We start from the raw sequence: 19,986 nt of genomic DNA, 5'->3' as shown, positions 1-19,986 counted from the left end.
ATACCTAAGTACAGTCAGGGTTGGTATTGTCTGCACATAATTCTTGTGGAACAGGAGTTATTGCCACTGCTTGATATTATGGGTATAGTACACTATAGATGATGAGAAGATGAAAGGATTAAGTGGCTTGCTCAAAGTCACACAGGATACGTATGGAAAATGCGACTGTTTCTCCCAAGGTCCAGTCAAGCATCTTATCATGTAATCCATCTTTTCTCTCTGTGCACCTGTGACTTATGAACAATAATAATGAACACAAAAAGACTTAACACTTTGGATAAGTAGCCTTTATATGTTATTGGTTTGTGTACGGATATAGGGGAGCTGAAAATCTGCAAGTATCGTATTTTGCACCAATCTCATTTTCTATAGATATTATTGTAACAAGATGTTCTTTTTATTTATGTTGCCCGGGGTTTGCAAGCACAGGTGTTTATAATGCCAAAACAAGATGCTGAAAGCTCAAGAATGGCAAGATAATTACAATAAAATGGACATTAAAATTGAGATGACTTGGTTGTTTCTGTTTTTCATCCAAGAAAAACAATTCCATAGAAATTTTACTGCATGAACATAAACATTCAGCATCAGGCTCATCTCTCCTTGGATGGAAGGTTTAACTACATGTGTGGGTGCTTATATGTGCGTACACTCATTTTTCAAAATGATTGCTTATCTATTTCAACCCCAGCATATGCAAATCAGAATCTCTCTTCCCTTCGTCAGACATTTGCAATAGAAGTGTCAGGAAGAGGCAGCGTGTCCTTACCATTCATTACTACAGCACAGTAACAAACGTGATGGCGGGCAGAGCTCTATAGCTGCTGTTCTGTGTACAGGTCGTACTGTAGGATCATGTTGGTCCTGTCTGTCTCCAAAGCTCCAGATCCCTGTGACCTGTCTTTAGCCCCTTCCTTCATGGGCTCTGAGGAAAAGTGGACTATCAGCATTGCCCTCAAGGTAATCATAAGATCTATACTTCACCTCAAGACCCTGAGTATAATTGAATCCCATGCTTCAGCTGGCAACCTGCAACCACCAGTTGGGAGTTTCACCTTGGTGCACAAAACTGAATGTATTCTGGGTCTTTTGCTGACTTCCTCAGAAGCATCAGAGATGGGCTACACCTGGGGACAGTCAAGGATGGTGCAGTTTGTGACGGGGTACAGAAAATCCTCCTTTGCTGATTTTCTGATAATCCTTGCCCATATGCCCAAGTTCAAGTGATCATTTGTGGTTGAGGAGAAATTTCCCCTCAGGCGAGACAGAACAGAATCCCGAATGATTTTAATTTTCCTCTGTTACAGAAACACAGTTCACCTGCTTGGATTGGCTGGGTTTATCTTATCAGTTCACTGTCAGTGCAGAGGGCTTGGTGTTCAGTCTCTCCTGCTCTTTCCTAGGACATAGGGAGTAATCAAAGCCTCACTGGAGCCTCTCAGCAGTGCTAACTTGCTCTCCAGGTTATCACGATGAGAGGATTGTAGAGCTTCTGTTTTCAGAGATGAAAACAGCCAACTCTGGGAATCATAGACCATTAAAGCGTGGGTTGGAACTGACCTCTGGAGGTCTCTAGTCCAATTCCCTGCTTGGAGCAGGACTATTCCCCACAGTAGATTAGGTCACCTGTGACTGTCTCACCATGCCTTGGAAAACACCAAGGATGGAGAGCCCACCATCTCTCTGCACTGCCCTCCTGACAAAGAAATTTTCCCAAAGTCCAGTCTGAACCTCTCAAGCAACAGCTTGTGGCTGCTGCCCTTCACTCTATCATCTGCCACTGCCAAAGAGGTTGGCTCCATCATTGTTGTAACTCTCCTTCATGGAGCTGTAGGTTGCTATTAGATTGCCTCTTATCCTTCTTTTTGCCAGACTCAACAAGCCCAAGTCCCTCAGCTTCTTCATGTAGGTGACGTGCTCTAGGCCTCTAACCATCTTGGGAGCTCTCTGCTGGACCCTCCCCGGTTCCTCCGCTTCCCTTTTGAACTTGGGAGGGGTCAGAAAATTGGATGCAACATTCCAAGTGTGCCCTCACATGTGTCGAGTCTACAGGGACACTGATGTCCCTTGATCTGCTGACCATTCTTCTCCTAATGTAGGCCACTGTGTAACCCCAGCTCCTTTCAGCCAGTCAGTTCCCAGCCTGTACTGACATATGGCATTATTCCACCCCAGATGCAGGACTCATGCTTCTCATTGCTGAACGGCAGGATGCATCTGCTGCCCTAATCCTCAAGTTTCTCCAGGTGCCTCTGGATCGAAGCTCCACCGTTTGGCATGTCTGTTTAGTACCTAATTTAGTGCCACCCGCAAATTTGCTGAGAGCACATTTTGTCACATCGTCCAGGTTGCCCATGAAGATACTGAACAACACTGGCCCCAGGTTCAACTCTTGTGGTACTTATTACCAGCTGCTGACCAGATGTCAAGTCACTGATGTAGCCTTAGCTCGCTATGTAAGGTACACACTTCTAAGAGCTTCAGCTGACTCAGTGGAAGGCAAACCCTTATTTTATACAGTTGGTGCTAGAAACTTTGGATAGGCTGTGATAAATCTACCCATCATGATGACTCAGTCTAGCAGTTTAGAGGGATCTATGTCTTGCACCTTATCATTTATTGACTAGTTAGTTGAATATCATCAGGGTCTTTGTGTATGTGACTCATTCCTCATGAAGGGATGATTTTTGCCAAAAAAGGATGCAGATCCAGGATCATACAATAAATAGGTGATCTTAGGTTTGTGAACTAGCAGTGATGCTAACAGGTAGTGAAATAGGCCATCTGTTTTTAGAATCAAGCTACCATGTCAAATTTGTCCTCAGAGGCAGTGAACCCTATGGCTTGAGAGTCTGGCAGATAAATGATCATCTTTTTCTTCTAAAGGTTGGTCATTAATTCTTATTGTTTAATTTCATGGACTATGCCCTAGTTTTCCTACAGTGAGATGGCAGGCAATGGGGGAGCTGAGAAAAGGGAAAATGAGAAGTAAACTAAAAGAGAATTCCTATATGTGCAAGTTTTGGCTTGTATGTCTGAATTACCTATGTAAAATCCAGACATGGACAATACCTAAGCAGCAAAGAAACATGCCAGAAGTTCAGAAATGCCAGAATAAGGCTGTTGGTTCAGCAGTGATTCCTTTCCTTTCTGTTTGTGCGTTCTGAGCCTATCTTTTAGTGCATAATCTATTTTTTCCACAGCACATCTGTGTCATTAATGGACAAAGTAGAGCGACAGTTCAGTATTTTGTGTTTTCCCGTTGCTAAGTGTGTGATTGCCATAATTCATCAACAGGTCATGATTCCTCTGAAGAGATGGCTCCAGAATGAACTCAGATTTTCAGCAGAAAGTATGAGCCCTGGCACAAGGGGCATCACCACAGCCCTATTGCTCCCTGATTTAGGGATTCATACCTGACCCGGGGATCTTTCAGAGTATTGGTCCTGCTGTCCTCCTCCCTTTGCTGTGGCCTTACTCCAGGACTCTGCATGCTCAGCTTTCCACTCGCATCCCACTCTGTTTAAAAGGAGGCTAATGAGACTTAAGCCTTGCTGGGCTGTTGTGAAGCTTAGTTCATTCATGTTTGTAAAGTAAAAGGAAATCATCTTACTGAAGAGGAAGCAGGAGGGTCAAATGATGCCAAGAATGCTTCTTTCTCCCTAGGCCCCTTTTACCTATGCTCCATATTAAGTGTGTAGAGCCTGCAGAAAATACACAGGGTTTCATTCTGGCTGAAGGGCCACTCCTGTAAGTCATATCCAGCTGAGCCACCAATTTAGTGTCCTTGGATGGACACCAGTCCATCAGGGCCATGTGGGCAGCGAAGGCACCTTGCAGGCAGGAACCATGCCTTGTGCACAGCAAGACAGTGCAGAGGAGGTTGGATGTGGAGCATGCATCTGAACCTGCCCAGGTGATGCTGCACAATGTCCCAAGGATCAGGGTCCCTGGGATTCCCTATGCCTGCAGAGAGGCAGAGAGCTGTGCCCCTTGGAGTGAGCTGAAAAGTTTGGACCAGATCCTGCTGGGGGTTCATGTCAGGCTCCCCATGTACTAGGCACAAGCATGACTGTGGGTGAGGAAGCTTATGGTGACTTTTCATCCCCTTGGTGCTGCCTAGACTCCAAGCCACTGTGGGGTTAGAAACAGCCCTTAAAAAATCCCCCGCAGCCTTCACCAACTTCCCAGCGGGTTGTCTCACTCTGTTCTCCCCTAGCACCAAGCATTCCTGCTCCTGCTGCCCTGAGGGCTGTGCTGCCAACCTGCCCAGCAACCCCCTGCCTGTTTTTCCACTCTCATTTAGTTTACTTCGTGCAAAAAATACCATTCCTTAGATTTGCAATGCAAAAGACCACCCCAGGCAACACCAAAACACCTTTCTCAGGAGACCTGAACATGGGCTAAGGGCAGGGGTCCGGTGATTGGGAATACCCACTGTACAGGTGAGGCTGAAAGGGAAGGGAGGTGGGCAGGGTGGGCATTGCACAGCCTTGGGCTGAAACCTCAGCTCAAACCTCGGCTTCATCAGCTCAGACACGTGGGTGTGCACGTCCCCCGTGCTGTTGTCCCCCAAGGCGTGGGTGAGGATCCCACTGCCCACAGGTAGCTGTTGGAGCTGAGGGCGTCAGTCTGGCAGCTCCAGGCTGTGGAGATGATTTTGCAGAGGAAATAGGTGCCGGCAGATGGCGGTGGCAGCCATCTGATGAAGAGCTCGGTAGCATCAGCCTCTCCCCTGCGCCTGCGGCAGACGGCGAAGCAGGACAAACAGCAAAGCTGCACTCGGGTGTGCAGAAGAGGCCGAGGAAGGGATTAGCTCTCATGCCAAGGGAGTTGTTTCATGGTGCAGCCATAGGCAGCCAGCGTGCAGCCCCCTGCTTACCCAGAGCCTGCCATGTGGTACCATGGTACAGTTCGACTCACTGAAATAGCAGAAAAGCTCATTTTGGGTGCAGGTGAATGAGGTCAATCAGCTTAGCTCGTGCTCAGACAAATGCCAGCTCTGGTGCGAGGGACAGGGGGGATCCTGTGGCTGGAAGCGAGATGGGGAGAGGGAACAAGTCCTGCCCTCCTCAGCAGTAGCCTCCTGGTCCCTGCACCCATCTGCCGCCGCAGCAGTACCCCAGGCACCCACGATCGAGCACCCACCAGAGCCGCCCGGTGAACAGCACTGGGGAGACTTCTCTTGGGCTGCAACTATTGCCCTGCAGCAATCTCCCCCTGCGCCAGGACAGGGGATTCTCCTAAGGGCCATTGCTTTTTTGCTTAAAGCAGTAGTGGTTAGAAAGGAAGACAGCTTATCCGGCTTAAATCAGCACAAGTCCTTATGAAGTCAGGCAGATTCATGAAAACTGAATTATTCATGGCTGTATTCAAAACATAACCATTCCCCTGCCATGTTGGAAATCCAGATGAAATGCTTTCACGCTGGAGCTGGATACCCCCAGAGGTACTTTTGTAGTGCATTTTAAAAACCCGTCTCTTTCCCTTGTCTTGAGATCAAAGCTGTTTGGGAAGCAGGAGCCGCCTCCCAGAGCACGCAGGACCCTGCCCAGCCGAGCTCAGGGCTTGCTGGAAACCCACAGGGTAAAACTCAAGACTCAAGTTGTGTAACAGCACAAAGTAAATGTGACTTTTTCATTTCACTGTCCAAGGTGAGTGCAAACAGATAAACACATGGGATAATGGCAAAGGGTCAATTAGATGCAAATTTTCCATAGTTCGGTGCTTTGGTGAAAAAAAGTTAGCATTTATTTATGATGGGTTGGTCCATAACAGAGAAGCTGTAGCTATGAATTAGGACCTGCATTTTGCTAGGTGCTGTACATATGCAGAAGCCCCCTCAAAAATGAAACCTTTTGCCAGAGACCATCTCAGCATAACTGCACCATACAATGCCTGAACTGTGCAGAAGAAACACGCTTGTGTTTTCAGTGGATGCAGTTTACGTCCTAGAGCCCCAATTACTGTGCAATTCAATGCGCTTTGGATCACACCTGCAAAACGTGACCCATGGAAATGCTTTGTGGACAGTGTTTCCTCCAGGAGCGTTTTCTTAGAAGAGGTGGAACTGGCAAACAAACTCAGTTTTCCCTTTCCAGCATTCCCTCAGGTAGGACAGCGGGGGAGCGTGCTCCTCCTGGGGCAGAAGAAAAACAGAGTTATCAGTCCACCTGCTCGGCTTGTCCACAAGGATGTATCTCCCTCCCCTGCCCCTCCTGTAGGGAATACCTGGATCCATGCTCATGACATGTCAGCAGCCACAGAGATGTCTTGTATTGGTACAGCTTCAAGCAGAAATGGAGATATGTAACCCACATCATAAAGCTTGCAAAGCAAAGAATACATGTAAAAACAATATACCTGCTTTCTTTTGTAAGAGGACATAGAAAAGAAAGTGCAGAAAGGGCAAAAACTTTGGCTGTCTGCTCTGAAAATGTCCCAGGCAGATGTGGTGAGCCAGCCATGAAAGGCATTAGCTATAGCTAATTAATTTGCTAAAAGCACTTTGAATATTAGCAGGTTACTTTGACCTGGTAATGACGCTGTTTCTTTGTTACTACTCTGAGCAGTGAATTCTCCAGGGTTACAATGAGTTATCTGGCTTCTCTCAAGCCACTGCCCTGGGACCCATGTTGCCCCCATGACTTTGAGGATCCTTTCCATGGGAGGATCCATGCCGCGCAGGACACTATCCCAGCATTTTGTGTGGGTGGCTTTGGCTTAGACTTGGGTTCTGTCAAATTCCCCCCAAACCACGGGGATTTTGCCTGGCGGTGAATGCATGGCCCAAAGAAACAGTCAGGAGAAGAAGGGAGAAATGAGAACAGAGCAGGGGGGTGAATCTGGATGGCTTTTTGGAGTCACCGGGAGAGACAGACCAGGAGGTGGAAGAGCCAGAAGTTTGTCGAAGCAGGGACAACTCCAGCCTACAATGCCATTGGCTGGGGAGGGCTCAGTTTTGGAGCTCCCAAATAGAAGGAGAAAAAGGATTTGGTGGAAACCAAGGTGAAGGGGTGGAGGAAAGGGCGAAGATTAACTCAGTGTACAAATGAGATGTAGTCTTTTGCATCTTCATATTATGAACCAAAGAAAATAGACATTTTCCCACCCAGCATTGCGGTATTTAATATGATTTCTTATGTGCTTGGCAAGCAGTAGCTAGAGATGGTACTTGAGGCTGGAGCCCCTGTGTGAAGTCAGGCACCGTGATGGGAGTTGTGCCCCAAAGTTCCTGTAGTCCCCAAAGCGATGAGACAGGGAGCAGACTGTCCTGGACCGGCACTGGAGTGATCCGCTGCTTCAGGGGTGGAAATCTCACTTCTTCTCTCCACCATGACACTGAAGAGGTCCCCTGGGGAGGTCCAGGTGGGCCTCCTGGCCCCTCCTCTTCCCCCTCCCCATAGCCCTGTTTGCTATGGGGAGGGGGAGGCCCAGGTGGATGGTGGAGGCTGCCAGGGATGGGTGCTGAGTGTGGGGGTGTGCTTAGGTGACCTGAGCCGTTCTGTCACTTCTCAGTGGGAGGATGTCACTGTCCCTCAAGTGCTCCCTGTGCAGCCACAGAGAGCCCTGCGCTTGGCACTGCAACGGACCCCATGTAGGCTCAGTTCGTACTTCTCCGCTGAGCAGCGGGAACATCGCACGTCCCTTGGTTTCCTGCAGGAGTCTGACCTGAAGGTTTGTGTTGTCCTTTCTGCCACGCAGTCTGGTTCCCCCGGCGCAGCCACGCGCTGCGTTATCCCTGGCTGGGGGGTGTAGGGGAGGAACAGGCACATCCATCAGTAGTGCAAGAAAATCAAACCTGATATAAAACCTGCATAATTCTAATCACAAAGCCTTAAAGCCACCCCTCTGTTGCAGCACTGCCATTTGGGGGGCAGGCATGGCCAAACTGCCCCTCACTTGCTGCTGAGCTTCTCCCGAAGGCCAGCGCAGCTCCCTCTGAGGGACACACGGGTCTCTGAACTTCTTCCCCCAAGTGAGTTTCAGCCCCTGGTCCCAGCCCAGACTTTAGTCTATGAAAATGCAGCCAGATCCAGCTCCCTGTCTCTCACTGGCTGGGTGGGTTGGGGGAGCTTTCGAACAGTCTGATGTATCGCCAGAGACAGCAGAGAGCAAATGGGATCCAGATGTGGAGGCTTTTCTTTCGGAAGGAATTTTCCCAGATCTTTCCCCAGATTTTGCTGTCGGGGTTTCTCTCGTGACGTACGACCACCTGGCTTCCCTCCAGCTCCCGGCCATCAGCATTGGCTTCACAGGGGGAGAAAGTATAGCCAAAATACTGCCTGCTCCCCTCCATTGCCGTAGCCTGCTGCCTGTCTGTCCCCCATGCCCAGGGAGCAGAGGTCTGATCCTCTCAGGCACCCTGAGCTGCCCTGGACCCCCCGCCAGCCCCTCACCCCACTTCAGAAAGCCAACCGTATCCTGGGCTGCTTCAAAAGACGCGTGGCCAGCAGGTCGAGGGAGGTGATTCTGCCCCTCTACTCTGCTCTGCTGAGACCCCACCTGGAGTCCTGCGTCCAGCTCTGGAGCCTTCAGCATAAGAAAGACACGGACCTGTTGGAGCGGGTCCAGAGGAGGGTCACAAAAATGATCAGGGGGATGGAACACCTCTCCTGTGAGGAAAGGCTGGGAGAGTTGGGGTTGTTCAGCCTAGAGAAGAGAAGGCTTCAAGGACACCTTATTGCAGCCTCTCAATACTTAAAGGGGGCTTTTAAGAAAGATGGGGACAAAATTTTCAGCAGGGCCTGTTGCAACAGGACAAGGGGGAATGGCTTTAAACTGAAGTGGGGTAGATTGAGACTAGATATAAGGAAGAAATTTTTTATGCTGAGGGCGGTGAAACACTGGCACAGGTTGCCCAGAGAGGTGGTGGATGCCCCATCCCTGGAAACAGTCCAGGTCAGGTTGGACGGGGCTCTGAGCAACCTGACCTAGTTGAAGATGTCCCTGCCCAAGGCAGGAGGGTTGGACTAGATGACCTTTAGAGGTTCCATCCAACCCAAACTATTCTTTGATTCTGTGATTCTATGATTCTTCCTTGGGAGTCCCCAGCACACAGCCTGCCTGTCGTGAAGACAACAGGGCACTGAAGTCCTGCTGCATTGACCTGAAATGCTGCTTTAAAGCACACAAAGAATGGAGAGTGGAGCCAATAATTGAGCCTGGGCTCCTTACAGCATCCGTACCCTGCGCCAGAAATGATGATGAAACATTTATTGATTGAAATGAAGTATTGCTGCACTGAGAGCACTAAGGCAGGAGTCCACGTGGCTCAGCATTTCAAATCCTTTGCCTCAATATTTTTCCAACTACGAAAATGTATTTTTTTCTCCCAGGCAGACATTTGGCAGCAGAGTTAAAGGAACACTAAGGGCTGTTATAACTTAGACCCATCTTTGGGAGCCCAGTGATGCATGAGAAAGAGCTCATCTTTACAAACTCCTAAAAGCACATATGACTGCATCCTGCTTTTCCATTGAGACTTCCAGACATCTTCCAGCAGGATCACTGGGTGGGTTGCGGGCAACCTAATATCAGCGCTGTGTCATCTTGTCTGTTTATTTGGTAAATTCAGATTTTCATACATTAGTGCAATAGAGGAATTCAGCAGATAATTCACTCGGGGGAAAAAAAATATGCCTGGGACTCTGAGGTTGAGGAATTTAAATCAAACTCTCTTTCAACAAATGCAACCCATTAAGAGCCTCTTGACTGTCTATTTGAATATTTCCATTTAAAATGCTACTTAGAAAGAGTAAATAAAATATTCTTCAGTTCTGCAAATTAAATTTATCCTCAGTTAAAGTCCATTGAGAGATACCCCTAGGGTGAATTTGCCCTACATCTCATTTCTGCCCCGGGGTGTTTTCATAGCAGTCTGAGTCATCCAAAGCTCCCAACCTGAATTAATTTCTGAATCTCATAGCTGATATCCCACAGACAAAGCCATGTCTGTGATTCAGAAAAGTGCTGATTAATACTGAGTGGGAGTAAGCCAGGCACCGCTGTTTGCTCCTGCCCGTTTCCCCCCAGCTCGCTGGAGTCAGCCTGGCTTTCTGCAGGTCCCGCCTGATGCCAGCCGGTGCTGGGGGAAGGCAGAGACCCAGCAGACAGGATGTGGAGGCCACATGCTTTGGTGTGAGGGTCCTTTCCCCATCCCAGCAGCCGGCAGCAGCTGCTCTCGAACACATCTCCAGAGGCAGCAGCCAGAACTTCTGCCGCAGCTATGCCCACTGTAAGCCCGGCCAGTGCTCTTTTGCTCATGCTACAGCGTGTCACCAGTTTCATCCCTCCCTGGGGTTCGGCCCCAGCCTCTCCAGCCCATCCTGGCCCTGCAGGGAAGGTCCTCCTGCAGCTTTTTGCTTTTGTCTGCTGGAGAAGCACTGAGCTCCGTTAGGAGGGAGGAGGCCCTGCCTCACTGGGGACGCCTCATACCAGAGCCTCATATGGCAACAAGCGATGGTCCGTAGCCAGCGAGCTCTGCCATGGGATTTCTCATGGCCGCCACATGCTGGTGAGGTGTTGAGGAGCTGCACGCACCAGCAGCGATGCCTCAGGCAGCTGGATTTTTGCAGCATTTTTGACTCTTCCGCTTTTCCTCTGAGCATTCAGCCGCCTTTTGGGCAGCCACTGTCCCCGTCCATGGAGCAGAAGTCCCAGTGGGGATGTCGCAGAGTCTCTGACGAGCTCTGAACTCACAGTCCCTGATCCTCCTGCAATTTCAGCTGGGCTTGGAAGCATTTCAGCAGCAGTAAGCGGTGCAAGCCCGGCTGTGCCAGAGCTTTGCAGCCACTGAGTGGGTCCCTGTGCAGCTGCCCATGGCAGAGCCCTCTGACGGGTGGTGGGGTCGTTCTCCTGCTGTACTTTGGTACGTAGGCAGATGGTGCCATCAAGATGATTAACAGCACTGAACCCAGTTTGCCAAGAGCCTATTGATTTTCCAGAAGGGTAACAAATTTTCTCCTTATGTACCAGCATCGAGCCTGAAGTAATCTGCTGTATAGCAGGAGGGAAATCAGCTTTCAGCGTGATTTAGGAAGGGCTGTGTTGCATCCAGACACATACCAATATGATCTTTCTTGAGTGCTATTACACACTGCCTTAATAATTAATTAGAGATAAATACCATTTATGTTTAACATTAATTTGTAACTGACTTAGGGCAGCAGACTGAGTGCCAGGATCGGGTCCTGCACTGGGTGGACGGCTTCCCGATGAGTCACAGTGAGTAAGGCTAACCCTGGGCTCTTCCCCTCCCCAGGGGTCTTTCAGTTTGGGTGTATGACCATGTAGAGAAGCAACTGTGGTGCTGGCACTGTATTAACCTCTTTTCTTGACAGATTGAGAATCTGGGAAGATCTCTGGTTAGCAGAGTTTACCAGACATGATGGTTTGCTCTTGCCTTAAAGCATTTGGGTTGTGGCCAGACAGCAGCAAGGGACCTCATGAGACCCTGCCACCACTAGGAGCTCCTGCCTCTCCCCTGGGGTGGTTCAGGCCCTCGTGTTAGGCACTATACAAACACATAACAAAAAGATGATGCTGAGTTTGCAATCTCATTTCTTGATCAATATGGCTATCGTCACGGAATTGTGTCAAAAAAGCCTGATACGTGTTACAAGACTTCTCCGTATCTGTCTAATTATAAAGCCAACTCCGTCTTGTGATGGGAATCCAGCTGTCTGGGTAGCAGCAGAGGAAAATAACAAGTTTGGTTTCGAGATGTTGGATGCTGCTCATTCCCGAGCCCTCAGCTTTCCGCCTGTGGCCCCTGCTCAAGGCTGAAGCATTGGCTCAGCGAAGGGGAGCATGGTGATGCTCTAACAACTGTGGCAGGGGCTGACCGAGTCCTGTGGGCCTTGAGCTCCAGCTGGGGAAGAAGATAGTGTGACCTTTCCAATGAGACTGGGATGAAGAGAAGCAAAAGTCTGAGCTGCCTCCATCGTATTTCAGAGCACTGTTATCTGCTGGCAATTTACTACTTCTGCAGCATATACTATGTTTACAGCAGGTCACTGGAAATGTACCTGGACCCATTCATCATTTTTAATAGCAAAGCGGTGCTTTAGTCCAACATTAATTTAAATTTACCTTCCTGCAGAAAACTGATGGACAGGGAGCCTTCCAAATGATGCATTTTTATTAGCTCTCTCTTCTACATTTGGCTGCTGATAAATATTTATTTAGACTTACCCTGCCAAAGGCCTTAAACACAGCCACATTTCATCTCCTTCCAGGGGTAAGTGGTGACAAACAGCGGTCAACGATGGGCAGAGCCTGCGGGCCAGGCAGCAGCAGGCAAACCCAAAAGTGTCTTCCCATGGTGGCCGGGGAGTGTGACTAAAGCCTCACCCCACAAACACGAAGGAGCACAGAGGCAGGGTGGGGGGAAGAACCCCAATAACGTGGTTGGCAATATAAGCCCCAACGCAGCCCCTCCCAGGACTGTCCCAGGGGAGCTTCAGCCCAGGGTCCAGGGGGACACCCAGCACCCTGAGCTAAGGGGAAAAGCTCTTACAGACCGAGGCGGGTAAGTTACTGCCTCGGGGGTGCGGCACACATTTTGGAGGAGCATCTTGAGATTGCACAGCACTTACTATGGCATGTTTAGAGGGGAACGAAGGGTGGGCAAAGGGAGGGATCTGGGTGGTTTGGGGAGGAACAAGCGTGAGAAAACAGAGTGATAAGGGGATAAAAGGGGCCAGTAGCACGTAAAGAGTTGGCTGGTTGTATGTCTGTCTGGCCATGCCCCGTGCCTGGTCAGCAGGGTCCGTCTTCTCACTGAACTCCATTTCAGATACTTTTCCTGGGTGAGGGACTCTACTCTGCGTGCACGTGTGCGTTTGGGGGTCTGGGTGCCAGCAATTGGGATCAGGCCATATGTCACAGGGGCCATGTGCTGGCAGTGCCAGCAAGTGGGGAGACTGGAGTGCGTGTGTGTTGGTGGGTGCGTGTGTCAGTGCGTGATCACTGGTGAATGTCAAGCCAAACTAGCTGGTGAGTAGGATAAGAGGCTTTGGGATCCAGGTGTCGAAGCAACCATAAGCCTGGGCTGGATGCTGAAGGCACCAGAGGTCTGTGCATTGGCTACTGGAGGGACCAGGAGGTCCTGGCCAGCTACTGGGGAGATCGTGGGATCTGGAAGTCAGCTGAGAGACCTGTTTCTGTGTGTTTGAGCAAAAGCCAACTGGATATGAGAGGATTCAGAGGCCGGCTCCTGTGTAGGCTGAGTGTCTCGGGCCAGTGGCTAGAGGGATCCACGTTGTATATATGTCTGTATAAATATATATATATATTTCACTAATGGGCTTTTATCCTGATCAGCCAGAGAGCAGAACAGGATGAGACCCTTGGTGCTGTTTGTGTTTGTGCGTGTTGAGCATTTCTGTGTTGCTGGCCATGTATATATGTAGATATGTGTTGAATACGTGTGTTTGTGCTCATGTGCCTACTGGGAATACATGCTTAGCCCCACTGCCAGCTGGACCTGGGGGCAGGGAGCTGCGGCAGCCTTGCCTCTACCGGGCCACTGGATTCAGCAGCCTGTGACAATGGCCTGTTCACTTGGGCTAGCAGTTGGGTTTGAGCCAAGGATAGCCTCTGCAAAGACTATCCTACTGCCTGAGCAAAAGGACTGTAAGGGAGAGGATTGCTCTTTTTAATGCCTTCAAGATTGAAAACTCCCTCTCAACCAAAGTTGGATGATGACAGGCAGATAAATCCCTCGCTCCCAGCACCTAGGCACAGCCACCTTGCAACACTGCTTGGTTCAGACACACCTGAGCTGGCAAAGTTGCTCCCAATGGCATCAAACTGCTCAGAAACCAGTCATTGGTGTGATTCATGAATCGGATGTTCCTCTACCAGTCTGTCTCCTCAACAGGCACAGCCCAAGGGATGTGCTGAGAAAAGTCCCCCCCAAAAGCTGTCTCACCCTGACACAGGAGGTAGCTGGCATAAAGCATGTGTTTGGGAACTGAGCAGATTGAAATGTGAACACACCAGCAGTGTGGAGGTAGTTTCAATGATGGACATGCCCACTAGCAGAGATGAACCTGAACAAAGAGGCTTTCAAGGCCTTAAGGACACCTAAAATTTAGTTTTGGCAAATAAAGTTGCAGTCCTTCTGCCTTTTCATATGCTACTCTGAGCTGCTGTGGAGGAATACTGTGACCCAGCCCCTTATTTCCATCAAAACGTAATAACAAATTACAGGCTCTTGTATCAGTTTGTCGTTCTCCGAGTGATTACGGAGATACACTCTAAGCTAATGAATTATTTAAAACAGATGCAGTACATTTCAGAAAATGAATTTGATTAAGTGGTAAGATATTATGAAGAAAACTGAGATAAAAGCCTAGGAGAATCTATTTTCATAAAATATAGCGTGCTTCCTGTCTGATGATAATTTTGAGTAACCAGATGAATTAGTAGGTAGACTGATAGATTGTCCACTAGGGAGACATTTACACAGGAAACTAATACAAAATGGAGAATGGTCTTGCTAAGCAAGATGTGTTACCCTCTCTCCACGCCATCCCCGACACAGGCAATGAAAAGGAAATAATACTTGGGGCTTTTTTTAGTTTCAAACTTCTCTTCTTTCCAAAGCCCTGTACTGTGTGCTGTGCAGGTATGTTTTTGCTAAAGCACTACTGATATGTCACTTCGTAGATGTTACTGAAGCTTACAGGTTCTGCGTAAATCTCTATACAAAACACATTCTAGATTGTCATCGCTTTCATGGCTTATCACAATATGTAGAGCTTTATAGGGAGAAGTCAGGTCCTTTATCAGACGAGATCTGGAGGAGGTGTTTGAAGACATGAGTGTCCAAGAGCTTGTCTGTTTTTTCCCCGACAAAGTCAGCTTGTCTACAAACCTTGTCTTGATGACGTTCTTAGGCAGACAGGCTACTACAACACTACTGCATGAAATACATAAACTATCTTTGCACTGAAAATGGAAAATTGCTCTCACATATTGCTTTATTACTCCTATGTACTGATTTTCTTTCTTTCTTTCTTTCTCTTCCTTTCTTCCTTTCTTCCTTCCTTCCCTTCCTTCCTTCCTTCCTTCCTTCCTTCCTTCCTTCCTTCCTTCCTTCCTTCCTTCCTTCCTTCCTTCCTTCTACTGAAAGACATCAATATCAATTTTTTGCATATTTGCTTCACTGAAATCGCAAAGAAGCTCTTATTTAATTGCAATGCGTATCATCATATTCACCTAATATAGTATAAATTCCCCTGCTGTTTCAGTTGGCCATCTGTCTTAAACTGCTGTGGTGGGGAGTAAACAGGGTATTTCATCTTAGAAATGGCCCTGTTGAATGATACGTGAATGTTCAGTCAATTTCCATGTTCTCTCTCATAGTACTTCTTTCCTTCGCTTTTTACTTTCCTTAATAAAAAGTCATATTTAATATTTAAATTCACAAAAGTAAAAAAAATGGTTAATAAAACAGTTTGTGATTTTCCTTTCCTCTTCTTCTCCCTTTCCCTCTCCCTCTTCCTCTCCCTCTTCCTCTCCTTCTTCCCCCCTCTCCCCTCCAACACTGGAAGAAAGACTTGCATTAGAGGATAGCACTTCTGGCTCAAGTCTAGCCTGGATATTGACTGCTGGCAGTTTGCTTCTATACAGATTCATCACTATTGATTTTTGTTCCAGGTTTAAGATATGGGCATCCCAGCGTCAGTCTCATACAGACTTTCTAGCTCTCCCACGGCTCGTATCCGAGCTCTTCATATGCATGAGTACAACCACCGCCCCAGCAGGCCTGGGGTAGGAAGCCTAACATCAGCTAGAGGGTGTATGTGCGCTGCAGAAGACACAATCTTAAATGGGAAGGATGAACTACCACCTGTCGAGCTCCATACTGCTCTGGGGGGGACTGCTTCCGTCCAGCTACTTTTCAGTGCAGACGTGCACAGCCTCTCCTGTACGGTCGGACAGACCGTAGCTTGCGGTGGAATAGAGAAGCAACCCCAGATACATATGTCTTGGGCTAATATCCTGACTACTGGGCTATGTCCCCTTCTTTCTGAATCACAGGCCAATGTTAAAATACAAAAAAAGGAAACTATCCAGTCTGTGGATTTCTCATGGGAGCCAGATGCCCTAAAATATGGACAACTGTCCAACGGATTTCTTGAACAGCCACATAGTAGCCTGCTCTTGCAAAAGTGCTCTGAGACAGATAAAGAGGAAGAGCATTTGGATTTTTTGACAAAAGTGGCAAAAAGAGAATTTATACAGCTTTAGCAAAAGGATGATGAAGAATCTCCCACGGATTTCTCTTTTCCAGTTGCAGAGGAGTATACAGTGGAAACAGATTGCCAAATTTTATTTCACACAAAAAACAATAAAAAGGTTAATGTTAAGAAATAAAAACTAAGATCAGTGTAACAAAAGTTTAATTCAGAGATACGTAAAGTGAATACTGGGAGTGAAACCAGTTACCCTTATCTTGAACAAAGCACCCTTCTGGAGGAAAATACTTGTTTATTTAGACTGAAAACAGACGCCAATCAATATGCTGACCAGTGTCCTACTGAGCAACGAGCAGTGTAAGCTCAGATTCGCCGATGTGGTCTGAACTTTCCAAGTAGTGGGAGCAGTAAGCGCTTAGCATCTTTGCAGAACTGCCTCTCTCCAATTCAATACCCCACATCAGAGGCACCTGAAACACCTGTGTTCTTTAACTTATCTGCAGTCTAATCCTCCCCACCCACACATACACATATAAAATGGAAATAACAATTTAAACCTATCTACATATATACAGCTCTTTGAAATGCACTAATGTATGTCATTACCTGAATCAAGAGAGCACTTATGCACAGCACACACTCACATCCAAGTTGCATGGAAAGAAGAGTTTTAAAGTTTGGGTACAATATCGCGTTGCATCGAGGGGATTATTATAGACAGAGAGGAGAGGAAATTGAGGTTAAGAATGGTCCAGGAGGGAAAAGGGAAAGGACATGGAAAACAAGTCAAGAAAAAGAAAGCTCCAAGAAGTAGATGGTTCACAGTTACTTTAGGCAGCAGTTTAAGTTTCTCAGTTTTGAAAATAGAAATAACACCTACTTATTACCAAGAGGTGGGTTGGTAATTCATGTTGAAAAGTGCTCAGAGATTCTTGGAAGAAAGGTACTTTTGGAAATGTAAAGCGTCATCCTTGAAGCATTTGTTATTATGACACAGTGTGATTGTGGACTTCAAAACTGCTACTAAAAAGTGATGCAGAAGGAAACCAGCAACTCATCCAATAATAAATGCTTGGCCAACCCCAGTATTTCTGTCCATGGTACCATCAATAGACAAATACCGGTGGGAAGAATGGGTAAGAAAAAATTTTAAGTGTGTATTTACTAGGCTTCTCACCTGGAAAAGCTAGTTTGCTAAGTGTATGGCTCCAGGTGGCATAATCAGTTTAAAAATTTGTGTTTACTCTCATTTTGTTTCCCCCGGGAAACTGTAACCAAGCTGCCAGAGTGATGAAACCACCACCAAGGCAGGCAGCAAAAAAAAGTGATAGACTTCCATGTTCTCCTAGTTCATGACAGTTATGCTCAGTTAGCCCTGTACCTTTACTTCAGGATTAGAAGGGGTTTACCTTAAAATGTTTCTCTGTCCACTTACTGTGTTACGGCACGTGCCTTCAAATCCTGCAGTCACATTATTTGCCTGCTCCCAGACTTGCACCTTTAATGTCAGTCCATAACTCAGTTCCTTGGGCTTCCAGCAATCAGTGCTTCAGAGAAGGGGGGAGTATGGAGATGCACCCCAAGTCTTTCCATTTTGATCCATCTCTGTGCCTCTCTGAGATTTTCTGCTTAGGTTGGCAGCATGTCTCAGTCTCTTTCCAGATTGTTAATGACTCGCAAAGCTGAGAGCATGGTTGTTGGCATTCCCTTTACTTCATGTCTTCTGCCTGCAAGTGTTAAGGAAAGACAGAAAGATTTAAGATACATTCAGACCATGAGGACACAGAGGTTTAGAAACTGAAGTCTGGACTTTTTACTTCTCTCCTTTTAAGGTAGGAATTCTATCAAGAACTGGATTATCCTACTCCGGAGCCAGGCTGTTTTACCCCAGTTTATTTACCTGTGCCTGAAGAAGAGGTGGAGATAGCACTGCCTTCATTGTACCCTATGCTATACATTGCATTCCTGATGCATTTATGGAACCATGCCCAGGCCAGCTCTACAAATGAATCCTAGAGAAAGTCAGACCTGTTCTGCCAGTCAGAAACCCACTGCTATTAGCACAGCAGACTACTAGATACGTGTGCGTGTGTGCGTGTGTGTGGTGACACCCTTCCCCAAGGACATCCTTCAAGGAAGCGTATAGAAGGCAGTGCATACTAGGAAACCTTGTCAGCACAGCTGCTTGCCACCCAGCCTTGCAACCAGGAAGAGGGAATTAAGTTCACTGAACAACATGTTCTTGTGCTTGTCCCAGTAGTTCTGTTTTAGGTTCCTGTCCTAATCTGTGTGTATCTTCCTTGACCAAAAAACCTCTGTGGACCACTGTATGTAGCTTGATCATTTCCATTTCTCAAGACCAGTACTCAACTCGAATCTGGAATAGTGCCTTCAGCCTGTTTTGGAGGTGGAGAAGGAAACCAATCCAACTTTTCAAGTGTGACACTTTGCAAACATAAGGGATTTTTTTCCTCCTATAACATAAAAGCAGCCCTTATAGCACCCACACAACAGCAACAAAGACATCAACTTACCTTTCCACATCATGAAATCCAACAACAAAATAATGTTCATGCCTCTTACAAAATTTGGCAGTGCCTGTAGTGCCTCTTTCTCCTTGTTTTCTCATTTAATGCACATTGACTAATAATGTCCAGGGCTGTATCAACACCTTCTTTTGTCTTGGCAGAACACTCCAGGTAAGCATATGCCCCAATGCTGGCAGCTAAAACTTCTCCTTCTGTAGTGTTAATCAGCTCGTTGCCTGGAGTAGTTAGTTTCTTCTTAATACCTTCATCACCCTTTAGTTCTATCTTGGTAGCCACCAGAATAATAGGTACTGTGGGGCAGAACAGTTTGATTTCTGGAACCCAAAAATCAAGGATGTTTTGCTGTGAGTCGGGCCTGTCCACAGAGAAGCACATTAAAATAACGTCAGTGTCCTTGCAGAACACTGAGCGGAGATTTCGGTAACTGAATTCATTCTTCCCTGCCACATCGAAGAGAATTAGTTTCATCTCCTTCCCATCTATCTCTGTGTCAGTGGTGTAAGTGTCAAACAGAGTTGGCTCGTAGGACTCAGGAAGCTGTTTGTGCTGCAGAGCAAAGAGGAGGCATGTCTTACCACATTGGTCATCTCCGACTACAGTTAGCTTTCTCCTAAGAGCAGCCATCCCTTGAAAACAAAGATGATGTACAAAATGGATTATTCCCATGCTGGGCTTTTTTTTTTTAGCTTTTGTGGAGGGTAGAAGGAGAAGAGGAGAGAAATCCCATTAGTTTGGAATTCTTCCCCTTATCTCTTTTTTTTCTCTCCATACTCCTGTCTTACCTCCATTCCCTATTTTTTTCCCCTTTTAATTTCTCTGGTATCAGAATCTTCTGAAATTGTAAATACCTTGCTCTTGACTATTATTATAGATCAAAAAATGAAGGTATAAACCAAGTCTGGATGTAACCAAGATTCCTGCTGTGCCCTATATTTCTGTTTTATCATCTCAGACATTGTTTATGGTCAGTGTTCAGTCCGTAACAGATTTCATTTTCTAGATTGAATGACTTAATTTTGTGAGTGAGATGGAGTATAAAACACTGTACTGAACAACTATCCAAATTGGTTTTATTGACTACATTTTTCCTGCCATGGTCTGCTAGTAGAATTCTACCAATGGCGATAGCTATCATGTGTAAGTCCCTGCTGCTTTTGCTCATAGATCTGTTGTCATGTGGGAGTTAAGAAAGTGTTCTCAGTCTTCATATATTCATGGTTAATTTA

General features: G+C 47.0%; 1 protein-coding gene across 1 annotated transcript; it reads right to left on the bottom strand.

Annotated features, from left to right (window-relative positions):
- Nucleotides 1-17,385: 17,385 nt before the first annotated feature.
- On the bottom strand, nt 17,386-19,384 carry LOC143158960 (ras-like GTP-binding protein RHO). The gene is made up of 2 exons (XM_076335426.1): nt 18,746-19,384; nt 17,386-17,938 (listed from the first exon to the last, which is right to left on the bottom strand). The coding sequence occupies exon 1, from the start codon at nt 19,382-19,384 to the stop codon at nt 18,791-18,793; it is 594 nt and encodes a 197-aa protein (XP_076191541.1). The 3' UTR covers nt 17,386-17,938; nt 18,746-18,790.
- Nucleotides 19,385-19,986: the final 602 nt, after the last annotated feature.

This window comes from Aptenodytes patagonicus, chromosome 3, assembly GCF_965638725.1.
Source record: "Aptenodytes patagonicus chromosome 3, bAptPat1.pri.cur, whole genome shotgun sequence".
Classification (NCBI taxonomy): Eukaryota; Metazoa; Chordata; class Aves; order Sphenisciformes; family Spheniscidae; genus Aptenodytes; species Aptenodytes patagonicus.
Note: the sequence above shows the minus strand (reverse complement) of the source record. Positions and strands in the feature narration are given on the sequence as shown.